Here is a 13089-nt window from a genome sequence, read left to right on the forward strand (position 1 = left end):
GCAATATGAAATGAGTAACTGAAAATTCCGTTGCTTAATTTATTGAAATATCGTAATTAAAATAAATATTACGTTAATATAAAAATACCTTTTTTCCCACCGAATCGTGCAGTAACAAGTATATTTGTCTGATTTTCGTCTATGATGAATCCCTGTGGTTTTTTCGAACCACAAAGCTTCGGTCACACTGCAAAGGTGTGGAAATCTTAGTTTCCACAAAACGAGCAAATATTTGCAGTTTTCAAGCCCCAAATTGGCTAATTAGAGTTCGCATCGGATCGAATTTGCCACCGAACCCCCGAAACGGAAGTGGCTGCTTAATGTTTGTTGTGGTCCCAGCCGCCAAACGAAAAGTGTGACGGGCGGTGAGTGTGCGAGGTGCTGTAAAGTGAGGTGGACTGTGTAAAACTAAGCTGCGCCGTTCAAAATCAAAATCGCAGCAGCCACTACGATTAGAAAGTGTGAGAGATACATTTGTGTGCATTGTTGCGTTTTAGTGCGAAAATCTGAAAGAGTCAGCCGTTCCGTCCCACACATATGTATGTACATTTACTTGGGTGCTGCTGCTGCGGTTCGTGCGTGTGTGTGAGTGCGTGACGGTATAATTTGCGTTGGTGGGAGGCCCCCGACCGATATACGTATATGCACCTATGGAATAGGTGCCCACGTAAAGGCCCCAGGTCGTAGCACCCAGAAACTGCCACCGAAAAGGGGAGCATTATCGACTAATCTCGCCGGAACTGCAAGGTGCATCTTGAGGGGGTGACTTGGGCGTTACGCCCTTATCACCTCCCTGTGGGTATCGTTTCCGTGGGGTGTGGTCCAGACGTCGAGTTCGCCAGTCGCGCATATCGCAAAACAATTCAAATGGTATTTTGGTGATTGTAATTAACACGTCTTACATGGATACGCGTCTCGTGAAATCTTTTGCAATAACTATTCTCAGTCTTATTCATAGACGGATTAGTATAGTGATGACAAAACTTCTTTTAAACGAATTTTGATAGATCCAATGAACGTTTTAAGCGTCTACTTTTACGAAAATTTATAAACAAAGCGACAAACGACAAATTGGGGACTAAAATTTAATCGGTGCCTTCAATTGATAATAATCATAAAATTATTTAAAACCTGAACGTTATTTTTATTATTGATCTTAATTAGGCATGAGATTATATAGTAAATCAGTGAATAAAGGGTTTTATATTTTATTAATTTTTAATGCATTAATTCATATTAAATCAATATTGATTATTTATTAATTCCGTTTTCAGTCGATGAGGACGCGCTAATTTACGGGTGTGCCAAGTTGGAGATAATTGTCAATCGCGCCCGACCATGCCGCTGCCCAAACGATCGATAGAACCCGTACATGTGGCCCGCTCCGTGTATCAGCAGGATGAGCTGCAGTCCGTGGAGCTGGAGACGGTCACCAACACCACGCTGACGAACATCATTCGCCAGCTGTCCTCGCTGTCCAAGCACGCAGAGGATGTGTTCGGTGAACTGGCCCGCGACGTGGGCAACATCGGGGATCGGGCTAACTCGCTGCAGGCGCGCATCGATCGCCTGGCTATCAAAGTGACCCAGCTGGACAGCACAGTTGAGGAGGTGCCCTTGACGGACATTACCCGAAAGAAGGCCTTCAAGTCGGCCAAGGTGTTCGATCAGCAGATCTTCTCGCGCGCCACCATGCCGGCGCCCATGATGGACACATATGCACAGTGCGACAAGCCGCCGCCCCTCGACAAGCTCAACGTCTATCGGGACGATGGCAAGGATGGTCTTAAGTTCTACACGGATCCGAACTACTTCTTTGAGTTGTGGCGACAGGAGATGCTGAAGGATACCGAACGTGTGATGCACGACAAGGGCAAGAAGCTGAACAGACCGCGGCAGGAAGGTGGAGCCGGCGGAGCGGCTGGACGTGGCAATAAGAAACAGAAGACCAAAATAAGGGTGCCGCACAATACGCGCGAACAACAGCGACAACGTGCACTGGTGCACGGCGAAACATTGATGCCCAACAACGTCATCTACCGCACACCGAATTCCATGGTCAACGAAGAAGCTGGATACGGAAGTAAGTACTTGGCGAAAGGGATTGGTCTCCGTGTGAGCCAAGTATTCAGTGCGAACCAAATTCATAGGCTGTTATTGGAACGTTCGTTTCGCGCACTGACTATTTGCACCTGTCTTGCTATTGAATGGTACATATATTTTAATTATCAATTATGTCCTGTCTGCCCGTGTAGTTCAGCTAGTCAAAATACAGACTGTGGGCGAGGCTGACATCGATTTGCGGCATAGCACTCTCGATGCGCACCACCAAGTTGTCGGTAATATCCAAGACGTAGGTACGATGATGGGGCCACGTAGCTTTCATTTCCGCCCGGCTGACATCCCACGATACAGATGTACCCGCCATTCATTCACCTACTTCACTCAAAAGCTCGCTAGTTTTCGATGCGCCTCAAAACCCAGTTCGAAGATCACTAATTTGTATTATTTTGAAGTTGCTGTTAATTGAAATTAACCCACACAATCACGACCCAGAGAAAGGTGACCGAAACAAAGTTGCCAGAGCTTAAAACATAAATTAAATCCATGTTACTTAACAAGAATTCAATCCAAAGGTTGCTTAAAATCTCAGATACAGGATATATTCGCTTTAATTTATTATTATTACACAATTTTGCTGTCAGTCTAGTTCTCCTCTAGTTCTCCTGTAAGTTAGCAAGACTTGCGACCTTGATTTGTCTCTAATTTGAATTCAGTGACTTTTTCGCAATGAAGTTCGCCTTGTTGATGGTAAATACGGTCAGAGAACCTTAAAGTTTCATTCTCCGAATGGTCGATTATTATTCGCAGCTTTTATTTATTTGCATGTTGTTTTTATGAACTACTCTTTCATTGTTTTTGGTTATGATATTAATAAACGTGAACATAAATAAGCATTGTAATTACGAATGGATCAATCGCGCATAACCATCTCATTTACAGATACAGTAAAGCCTTATAATATGCTTTCGCATTTGGAGAATAACAGTAATGTCACCAAGCAAACCGCCGTTGCGATTGCAGGTTAGACATCCACACACCTTTTAGCAAGCTCAGTAAAGACTGTATATGTTCTTTCACACGCTTCTATACCCATTACCTTTTACTAGCAATCCTTTTTGAGTTCCTTTAGCATTTGTGTGTACAGAGAACACTCTCTTTTTCAAACTATCAGTCGGAATGGCGATGATTTATGAGTTTCATTGGTCATGCAAAGTGCAGATTAATTATCTCAAAACACTGTAAACTAGTCACCTTCTTTCTAACTTGCAATTTGAATGTAATGTGTGTGCACATTATGTTTACGATGCATCTGGCATTTTGCATAATACTTTAATTCATTTCATACTCGCGATTCGTGATTGAGCCGCAGTTTTTCTTTAGGATCCTCCTATCTTTCTGTTGTAGTTCAGTCAATTTCCATATCTACGTCTACATGTCACTCTGCAGCTTTACTAATTCCTTTCTGTCGCCACATCTTATTCTACGAAAGTATCTCTAAATTGATTTCTGTGCAACGAGCTAACAAAGACTTTTAATCGGATGTTTGTATATTCATCAAAATTTATATTCGAGTCCAGCGGCAACAGCGGTCTCAACTGCACAGAATTTTGAAATTACTTGTAATTACATATATGTCTTATTGTTCCTCGAGTGTAATTACAAAATAATTGGCGTGTTTTTAAATGAGATGTGTGTCCTGTAAAAACGTTAATTTAAATGGCTCTAATATCTCACATTCGTTTTTCTAGATATGGGAGTGTACGATACACGTCCGCCTCGTCCTAACTCGATCGAATTGAACCGAAGCTATCAGTCCGAGCAGATCGATGGTAGCACCTACGAGCAGCTTCCTCCGCAGATGGGCAATCAGTATGCTGCCACCTTCGGCAACGGCATGGGTGGCCCCCAGCAGATGCACATGCAGCATCAGCAGATGTATGACGCCGGGATGTATCAGTCGCATGCGCTGTACGGCCAAACTGGACAGGGTATGATGTCGCCGGAGCCCATCTACGGACCGGGAACACCGTCGCGTAACAAACCGCGTCCGTCGCAGCCGCCACCGGCTCCGCCGTCGAATGGCAGCGGTGGTGGTACGCCCACAGCCTCCAATGCCAACACTCCGACAAGAGGCAGAAGTATGTCGACCAGTCGGGATGCCTTGCCACCGCCTCCACCAGTTCCAGACGTCATTTCACCAATGTCCGGCATGAACGGAGTCAACAGCGGGCATATGGCGGCCAAACTGCTTGGCCGGGCAAACAGTTCGTCGGGAGCTGGATCTCCGCAGATGACTCCCAACAGCGTCCAAAATGCCAACGATATGGTCATGACGCAGCTGAGCAATACTTTCCACAGCATCGGTATGGCGGGCAATCAACTGAACTCCCTTAGCGACTTGCCGCCACCGCCGCCGGTTCCAGATCAGGTTTGTTGCTCACTGATGGCTGTTAATAAATCACAATTTGGTTTAATTTGTGTCAAAACCTTGCAGCACTCGCCTAAGATGTCGCCACCTAATGCCGCGCCACCACCGCCGCCGCCACCGCCTCCAGTAGAGGAAGGCATGGGCAGTGGCAACCAACACACGCTGCGCCCGCACCAAATTCTTCCCAAATCACTGGCCAATGGCGAAATGCAGCAGCCCGGCCAACAAAATGGTGTGCCTCACATTGTCGCACCCAAGAAGATGCTGCCTCCATTCCATGACCCACGCAACGACTTGATGAAGGCCATTCGAGATGGTAAGTAATTGCAATTTTAGTTTCGAATGCAAAAATATCATCAAATTAAAATTAATCTTTCCAGGTATTACTCTACGCAAAGTTGAAAAGTCGGAGCAAAAGGAAATTGAACGAAACGCGGCGCCATTGGATGTGGCTTCAATCTTGGCCAGACGTGTGGCTATCGAATTATCCGAGTCCGAGGATTCGGATAGCGAAGACGACAGCGAGGGCTGGATGGAACCGAACGAAACATCGGCTTGATCCCTGATTAACTCGTTAAAGCCTGACATAATTCTAAAAAACAAAAAGAAGAAGTAATTCCAAAGAGAATTAATCCATACGATGGTCGAAACCAAGCGTGGTATGAAATTGGATTACACAAAAGCACCAAAGCTTTTCTACCACCCTTTATACAATATACACCTAATCCTAAATAATATGTCTAAAATCAAAAGTTTAATTGAATTGTATATACACCAACGAGTAATTATCGTTAAATTAATCGCTATAGTGAACGCATTTGCATTTTAAGCCTAGACGACAATCCATTGAAAGCGATTTAAACGACTTGCTAATTTTGTTCACTTCTTTGGAGTCAAGGTCTGAGTAGAAATGGGCTATTGTATCATAGTAGTCGGTGTTTGGATATTAAATTATAAATAATCGATATTATCACTGAACTCAATCCTACCCCAACTTGCAATCGATACGATTAATATAAAACATTTATCCAAAATGAAAATTTAGAATTTTGTAAATACGAATACATTAAAATATATCGAACTCCGTAGCATTTCAGTATACTCAACCAGCTATGAAATTGTATTATCCTTGTGAAAGTTAAATACCTGTATAATTAATAAAATATGTTTCACGAATATAAGCAGCTATGGATGTGTGGTTAAGTAAGCAAACATGGATGTATGTAATTTTTCTTTACATAAACTAAAATATATAATACAAATAAAGTAATTATATTCAAAATTAATGAGCATGTCTTGATTGATAACTTTAAATGTTTGCTTGGGAATTTAACAGGTTAGTCCTTTGGTCTTATGCTTAAATACCAGAATCTTAATCCTCAATTTGGATTTTGTTAGAAAAAAGAGCAGTTAAGCATTTCAAATACGTAATATTCAGCCGTAAATGCTGAAGTGCTTAGCAAAAGTAAGAAAGTATTATAAAAATAAAAATGTCTGGGCTAGTTTCATATATGGCCTCTTAGTAAGGATTAGTATCCATTCTAAACTATATCCAATTATAGATAATAAAACTTCTTTTCGAGCGCGTTTTGCGGAATAGAGTGCAAGTTTGTACCCACGAGGGTAGCTAGCTTCTTAGCGTACTGGCAAACGGCGGGCACTCGTGTGGTGCCTGACCAATTGTAGTACAAGTGGCACATCTTGTACGTAAGTTTTTGCATTTTCTCCGGGGAGATACCCATGCTGCTGTAAAGAACGTTGTAGCTGGTCGGCGACACTGTACCCTGGCGAACTTGTTGCGAGACCAGATAAAAGTCGTATCGCTCGGGCAGAGTTATAACGTCATCAACTACAGTACCAGGCGGAGGATTTTGACCGTTGAGGAAGAAGCGCGTGTTCATCGATCTGGTTACCACAATATAAGCTAACTGCGGTGGGTTTAGCTGCACGCGGGCGTATTCGGTTTTTAGCTTCTCAATAATGTCCTTCACTTCAAATTCAAAAAGCTGCTTTAGAGAGCCAGAGCTCACCCCGTCCCGATAAAATACGATTCGAGATGGCAGCTTCTTATGCTCTAGTTGATATTGGCGCAGGGCCTTTGCTATCATAGGCCAAAGGGTGTTTGCGAGCACATCAAAGGCACTGCACTCCGTGACCGTGCTGAAGTACGTGGAGTTTTGCTGTAGATCCATTGAGGCAATCAATGCTCCGTAGGCCCTCTTGCGATCTCGTGTGCTCTTCGCAATGTCAAAGCCGATCGTCATTAGCCCGGACAAGGGCAATTCGATCATCCAGGGTGTATATCCCAACTTGCAATTCAGTTGTATTGCTATTTTGGTGGCAATGCTCATAAGGCTGCGGTTCTTCGCCGTTTTCATTGTCACAACTTGAGTTGGCACCGCCCTGTCAACGTATCCTCTCTTTTTGATTGATGAGTATCTAAAATAAAAAGGTTTACTTTAGTCCTAGCATTTATATTAACTTAAATTTTCTAAAATTTAAACATTTTTTCAAGAAATATAATCATTAGGTTTAGATTTGTATATTTAAAAGGAAATAAATACCTTTCGGCGTTATCATTGGGTACCAGGCATAATATAAGTTTGGGATCCGAGCGCACACAATCATCCATTGCTCTCACATAAGTTGCAGTGCGATCATCATAAATTATGAATCTGTTTATAAAACGATAGTTAAAGTGGATATGTACACAGAAAACAAAGCACGAAACCTCTCTTTACGAACTAAGTAAAGACGTAAGGTAAGGTACACGTGTTTTTTCATAAAATCTCACTCCTGGGGGCTTCGAATTCGAAGACCCATTCCACTAGCTGCTCTATACAAAGAGTCAAGCAAAGTTCGGAGTTCATGGGAATTCCTTTGCGGCGCGATGACAGCCCATCGATCGAGGCCATCGCTCGGAGTGGTGAGCATTCTCTGGCCTCTAAAGTGCCTTTGCCAATCAGCGTTTTCTCCAGCAGGAACCCTGAAAAAATTTGTAAGTATAAACTTGCAGTGCTAATTTCCATCAACTCACTTTCCATTCTGAAACACGATGTTCTGCTGTCCAATTATCCGGCCTTGTACTTCTGTGACGTCCTTGTCCAGTTCCATGTTCCAGTCTCTCAAGACCTTCACACTTTCTGGAGTGTTTTGTAAGCGGTGGTTAAAAGTACGCAATCGATCAATGCGTTGTTTGGGGTTCATTCGCGTATAACTACTCATGGCACGCATAAGCCTGTTAATTAAACATTAAATTTTTATGGGCGTGCGCCTTTATAGTACGTATCACCAAAATCGAAATGGCCATGTCCGCCTGAACGCCTCGATCTCAGGAACTATAAAAGCTAGAAGATTAAGATTAAGCTCACAGATTCTAGAGGCATAGGCGCTGCGCAAGTTTGTTGACCCATGTTGACACGTCCACTCTAAAAACTGAAAACCGCCCTAAACTGCCACGTCAACACTTTTGAACAATACTTAGATTTTTCTTCGTTTTATTGTTTGTCTGGCCAATTTTTATCGGTACGAAACGCCAAAAACGGTCACGACCACACTTTTAAACAATTTTTGAAGTTTTTCTCATTTCACTCCTCAATATCTATCAATATCCCAGAAAACTGATGCAATTTAGGGTTCCACTAGCTGTCTATCTAACATTAGTATTATTAGTTATTAGTTCTAATAATATTAGTCTACTGGAATAAGGAGGTAATGTCAGGTTTGCAAACAGTAAGACGTTTTTGTTTTTGAACCTATGTGCGTGAACTCGTGGACTCCAAACAGGTCAATCATACTCAAGAATCGGACGGACTAGCCAAATTAATATAGTTTTAGTCATGCAAGGATAGGATACACAATTCTAGAATATAATTCTTGGGTAAGAAATAGATTGTTTGCGACACAAGAGTTTGTTAATTATAGTTTAAAAATGGTTTAGTCTTACTGAAAGTTTGAGCGCATCTCGGCATTGAGCCCAGTCACTCGGCAGAGCTCAGGAATTAGTATCACTAATTCGCTGGCGTTAGTTTTTAGAGCCTTGTCTCTGTTTTTGGATATCAGCAGCGGCTGATTATGGTCGCGAATGCGTATGTTATATTTCTAAAGAGAACAAATGTTGGTAGGAACAAGACGCCGATGTATATCCGTGGTAAAAATTAGACTTACAGTGAGATAGTATTCCACGAAACTGATATCCCTACCCTTGCAACTGAATGTTGATTTCGGAGTTTGTCCAAAGTCGACATCATTGATACGATAAGTTCGGTTATTGTAATCTGTAAGGACAATCAAGTCCAAAACATTTACCCGTACTTCGTCCTGATGACGAGCCGGATTGTGTGAGCAACGTCGCATTATGTCGTAGATCGTCTCGGTGCGCATAACTTTGTGAGTTATTTCGGTGCCCAATAAAATATCTTTTTCGTGCTGGCGAATCGATGTCTCGTAGCCCGGCCATAGCTCCATTTTGAACTCCCTTATTTCTATCTAAAATAAATCATATTTGATCAAATAGCACTTAAAAGGTAACCAAAAGAAATTACCTTAGCTCGGGGATCAAAGAGATTACGGCCAACTAATTCTAAATTTAGTCCCTTCATGGAGCGACGCAAAATTAGATTTAAGACTTGCAAAAAGCGAGGCTCAGCACACGATATGAATCCAACGAACTTTATGGATATCTTGTATTCAATGTCCAGCTTCGACTTTCCGCTGAGCACCGTGATTTCCTGTTCGAATTTCCTGGTGGTGAACAGTTGCAGCCCGTCGAATACATAGCCTGATCCCAGAAGGTTAGCATGATTGGACAAAACTCCCATTCGGACACGAGGATTCTCAATGCTCGGCTCGAACTCCACGTGATAATGAACGATCCGCCATTCCGGCTTGGTTTTTAATCGGAAAAAGTTCGTCTGCAGCTTGACCGGGACGCCATCGTTTCCCTTCTTGGATACCAACTCAGCCGGGCGGGTATTCAGGTAATCATATTGGTCACCCCACGGCCTTCGCTCTGGCGGGCCACCTTTACGCCTGGGGGCTACCTCGTAGGCTCCTCTCTCTCTTGAAGCCTCTACTCGGGGATCCACTCTCGGGTCCCCTGATGAAGAGGCTCTAAATACTTTCACCCGCTGCATGAAAGCATTATTAAATGATACATATGAATATATAAATTTCTTTTTTATTTTAAATTATAAAAGTAGATATAGAGGACGCTGTCTGCTAATGGAAGAATGACTGCACACGAGCTCCACCTAGCGGCAGTTATGAATAATTGACGCCGATGGAAACAAGAACATAGAAAAAAGAGAGAGATCGTGCGAGAGTCAGCAAGAAACACGAGACAACAAAAAAAAAAAAAACACAGAAAGACTCAACATTCTACATTGAAAACAATGAATTACCTTTTTAATATTTATTATTAAAACAAAAAATATTAAGGGGTTTAATCAAATATGATTCCTAAGGTACGACTGATTTCGAGCAATGTTGATTGATATGGATTTACTTATGTTTATCCAACAACAATTTATATCCAAAGCATAAAACTAACGGTCAAGCTACGAAAATATTGTTACTCATATCAAAGATGAAGCCGAAAAACAAGATGGCCCAACATAGTTTTTGTAGTATGCTTCGTCTGAATATGATAAATATCGGAGAAATACCCGTTACTCGTAGAGTTTCTAGGAATCAAATAGATAGATATATGGTTCTAGGAACCATATAAACGTCGAGCATGCAGATTCCAAAGACATAGACGCAGCGCCACGCCCACTCGGACGCCCACATACACATAAAATAGTTTTGTAGTTTTTTAAAGTCACTAATGCAAGGGTATATAAGACTCCGCTTGCCACAGACACCTTCCAGTGTCAGGTAGAGTTTCTAGGAATCAAATAGATAGATATATGGTTCTAGGAACCATATAAACGTCGAGCATGCAGATTCCAAAGACATAGACGCAGCGCCACGCCCACTCGGACGCCCACATACACATAAAATAGTTTTGTAGTTTTTTAAAGTCACTAGTGCAAGGGTATATAAGACTCGGCTTGCCACAGACACCTTCCAGTGTCAGGTTTTAAATTGAAATTCGTCCACGCAGGTGGACTTTTATGAAAACTTTTAGTGGTTATACTAGCAGTACATTAAAAAAATAAATAAGTGAAACGAAACAGAAAATGCTATGCATTTACTTGGAAATTCAAATTGAAGGCGTTTGAGGAAATATAATAGATTCCTTTTGAAAAAAGTGCTTGGTCGACAAGAAGATTTTATGCATTCGAGCTCAAATTCATAGGGGTTTTTTGTTTGTTTATTCGACTTTTTGTTGTAGTGCTTCCATTTGGTGTCAAATTCCAAAAAAGTGCACACATTTATGTTTATACACAAACACATTTACGATTTAAGCACATGGATGTATTGTGTGTGCGACATAACGGTATTATAAGGAATTTGCTTTACCGCAATAATTTTTTCCTAGCTTGAATAAGTGTTTACATACCGGCCCATCACCACTTCCTCGAGAAGTAGAGGAACCATCTTCGTTAAGTGGACGCCTGCGTCCACGTCCCTGATCATCAGCCATGGTTACTTTTTTGCACTCGCGATCGCTTTAAACTTCCCAATGGAAACTGAAAGAGAACGTTGAAAACGACGCCTTGGACTCAGTGTGACCAAAAGATCGGTAAGCTTTTGGGATGTATCGATATCAGTCTGCACAACTGAAAACAATTGTCTTTGCCTTTTATTTATTTTTTGGTTTTTCGAACTTTGCAATACATACGTATACAAATACAAATACATATATATATCTTAACTCTAAAAGTACATAACGTGCTTATAAAAATAATAGTGTTAATTTACTTATTTTAAAATTATAAGTCATACAACCCCCCTAAAACAACTAATACATTTTATTAATTAACAACATTTAAAACGATTTTTATTAAAGTGTAATGTTTTATCATAAAAGTTCAACCGTTGCAAGAGCCTTAAATACCGTAAATACTATATAAGGTATTTTCTAAAATATAGAAAACAGCCACCATGCTACGCAAGTAAGCAAGTAAAAATGAAAGATATACAAGTATTTCAAAGGTCTCTAAAAGACTTTGATTATTTCAAAGACTTTCAATGTTTTCTGAATATCAAACACAATGCTCGAGTGCGTGCCACGCATATAAAGAAAAGGAACTCAAGGTTTAATCCATTGACTGACCTAAATGAGCATAAATTTCGACTAAAGTATCGATACACTAAGGAAAACCTTCGCAGAATTATTGAAATTGTGCGGGATGACTTGGAAATTGAATATTTTGAGCCGTTGAAGAGGGAGCAAGTTCCAATAGATCTGCAGATTCTATCCGCCATTCGCTTATGGGGTGGCACAGAGGTACAGTAAACATTTCTGTATGCCAGACTCGCGAATTTGTATGTACATCAAAACCGTGTGAACTGACTTTCAAAAGTGCCCGCCAAAAATGAAAATTAATATTTGTTACTGCCTGTTTTTTACTTATTTAAGCACCCCAAATTAACTGCAATGGCCCATGGCGTAAGTTTACGCACTTTGGCAAAAATAACTAGGCGCGTGGCCTCTGTCTTATCATCGAAAGCTTCTAGGTATATCCGAATGCCGGCTACTCTATCGGAAAAGGAGCGATCAGGATCAGCGTTTCAAGCCATTGCCAATATGCCGCAAGTCATTGGTGCTTTACTACAGACAACTGTGAGGTTTCAACCAGAAAACTGTGCCACTGATCTAGATGGAGAGGAGCTATTTCCCGCCTTTACCACCAAGGAGGAGGAGCTTCACATCCAGATTGTTTGCGATGCGGCTCATAAGATAAGGGACCTCGACATCCGAATGATCGATGAGCAGTCCATGCTCACCGACACCGAGATGTTCGGTCTGTCCAAAATAAAGGATCGATTCGAACAGAACGAGTTCCGGGGTCGTATTTTGCTGGGCAACGAAATGGTGCGCTGCTCCTCCTCCCTGTTCACACCGGTTCGATTCCCGAGGAACCAATCCGAGGAGCTGTATAACCACGCCCACGCGGTCACCTACGCATCGGCTAGAAAGTGTCTCAATCTGCTGATGAGTCGCTTCGGTATCCTTGGCACCGAAATCCAGGGTTCGCATGGATCCGCAAAGCAAACGATTACGGCGTTGGCCATACTCCATAACATGGCCATGGAGTGGGTCGATCCAAGCATTGGTAAGCTAACTAATGCTATAGATCCTAAAGTGCTCATACTTTATTGATTTACATTTATCTTTTTAGATACGGAACAGAACATTTCACCATTTAATTCCACTTTTTTCAATTCCATAGGAAGGTCACCAAAATCCGGAGAGGACAACAATCGAAGACAATTCATTAAAACCCATTTTGCTTGCTAATAGAGTTCATACAAATATTTGTACTCGCAGTATTGCAATTATTAAAAATAAACTATTTGTCGATTTTCCTCAAGTTTTTTTCCGATTTAAAATCGGGCTAAACGGGTAAAGCGATAAAAACGGGTTATTCGGGAAGTCCCCTATTGGCCGAACAGCTGCTGCGTGCGCAATCGGTATCTATCGCGAG

At 41.7% G+C, this 13089-nt stretch overlaps 3 protein-coding genes across 10 annotated transcripts; 2 read left to right on the forward strand and 1 right to left on the reverse strand.

The window, feature by feature from the left end:
• The first annotated feature begins 160 nt into the window (after positions 1-160).
• On the forward strand, positions 161-5096 carry LOC6612093 (wiskott-Aldrich syndrome protein family member 2). Of its 7 annotated transcripts, none has more exons than XM_032727678.1 (7): positions 161-365; positions 1275-2083; positions 2256-2357; positions 3004-3084; positions 3813-4492; positions 4559-4808; positions 4873-5096. In XM_032727678.1, exons 2-7 carry the CDS (start codon positions 1339-1341, stop codon positions 5049-5051), a joined length of 2037 nt encoding a protein of 678 aa, XP_032583569.1. In that variant the 5' UTR covers positions 161-365; positions 1275-1338; the 3' UTR covers positions 5052-5096. The 7 variants fall into 7 exon arrangements, with proteins under 7 accessions (XP_032583569.1, XP_032583572.1, XP_032583573.1 ...); XM_032727680.1 differs by lacking the exon at positions 161-365 and adding an exon at positions 517-747; XM_032727679.1 differs by lacking the exon at positions 161-365 and adding an exon at positions 802-870.
• A 594-nt stretch (positions 5097-5690) lies between these two features.
• On the reverse strand, positions 5691-11176 carry LOC6612094 (protein piwi). Its single transcript, XM_002036575.2, has 8 exons — positions 10998-11176; positions 9037-9621; positions 8660-8980; positions 8439-8593; positions 7530-7730; positions 7287-7478; positions 7057-7167; positions 5691-6931 (listed from the first exon to the last, which is right to left on the reverse strand). Exons 1-8 carry the CDS (start codon positions 11079-11081, stop codon positions 6049-6051), a joined length of 2532 nt encoding a protein of 843 aa, XP_002036611.1. The 5' UTR covers positions 11082-11176; the 3' UTR covers positions 5691-6048.
• Positions 11177-11532: 356 nt separating this feature from the next.
• LOC6612095 (putative nuclease HARBI1) lies at positions 11533-12975 on the forward strand. 2 transcript variants are annotated; one of them, XM_032727685.1, is made up of 3 exons: positions 11533-11888; positions 12021-12717; positions 12835-12975. In XM_032727685.1, the coding sequence occupies exons 1-3, from the start codon at positions 11568-11570 to the stop codon at positions 12900-12902; spliced, it is 1086 nt and encodes a 361-aa protein (XP_032583576.1). In that variant the 5' UTR covers positions 11533-11567; the 3' UTR covers positions 12903-12975. The 2 variants fall into 2 exon arrangements, with proteins under 2 accessions (XP_032583576.1, XP_002036612.1); XM_002036576.2 differs by having other exon boundaries at positions 11534-11888; positions 12784-12975.
• Positions 12976-13089: the final 114 nt, after the last annotated feature.

This window comes from Drosophila sechellia, chromosome 2L (assembly GCF_004382195.2).
Source record: "Drosophila sechellia strain sech25 chromosome 2L, ASM438219v1, whole genome shotgun sequence".
NCBI lineage: Eukaryota > Metazoa > Arthropoda > Insecta > Diptera > Drosophilidae > Drosophila > Drosophila sechellia.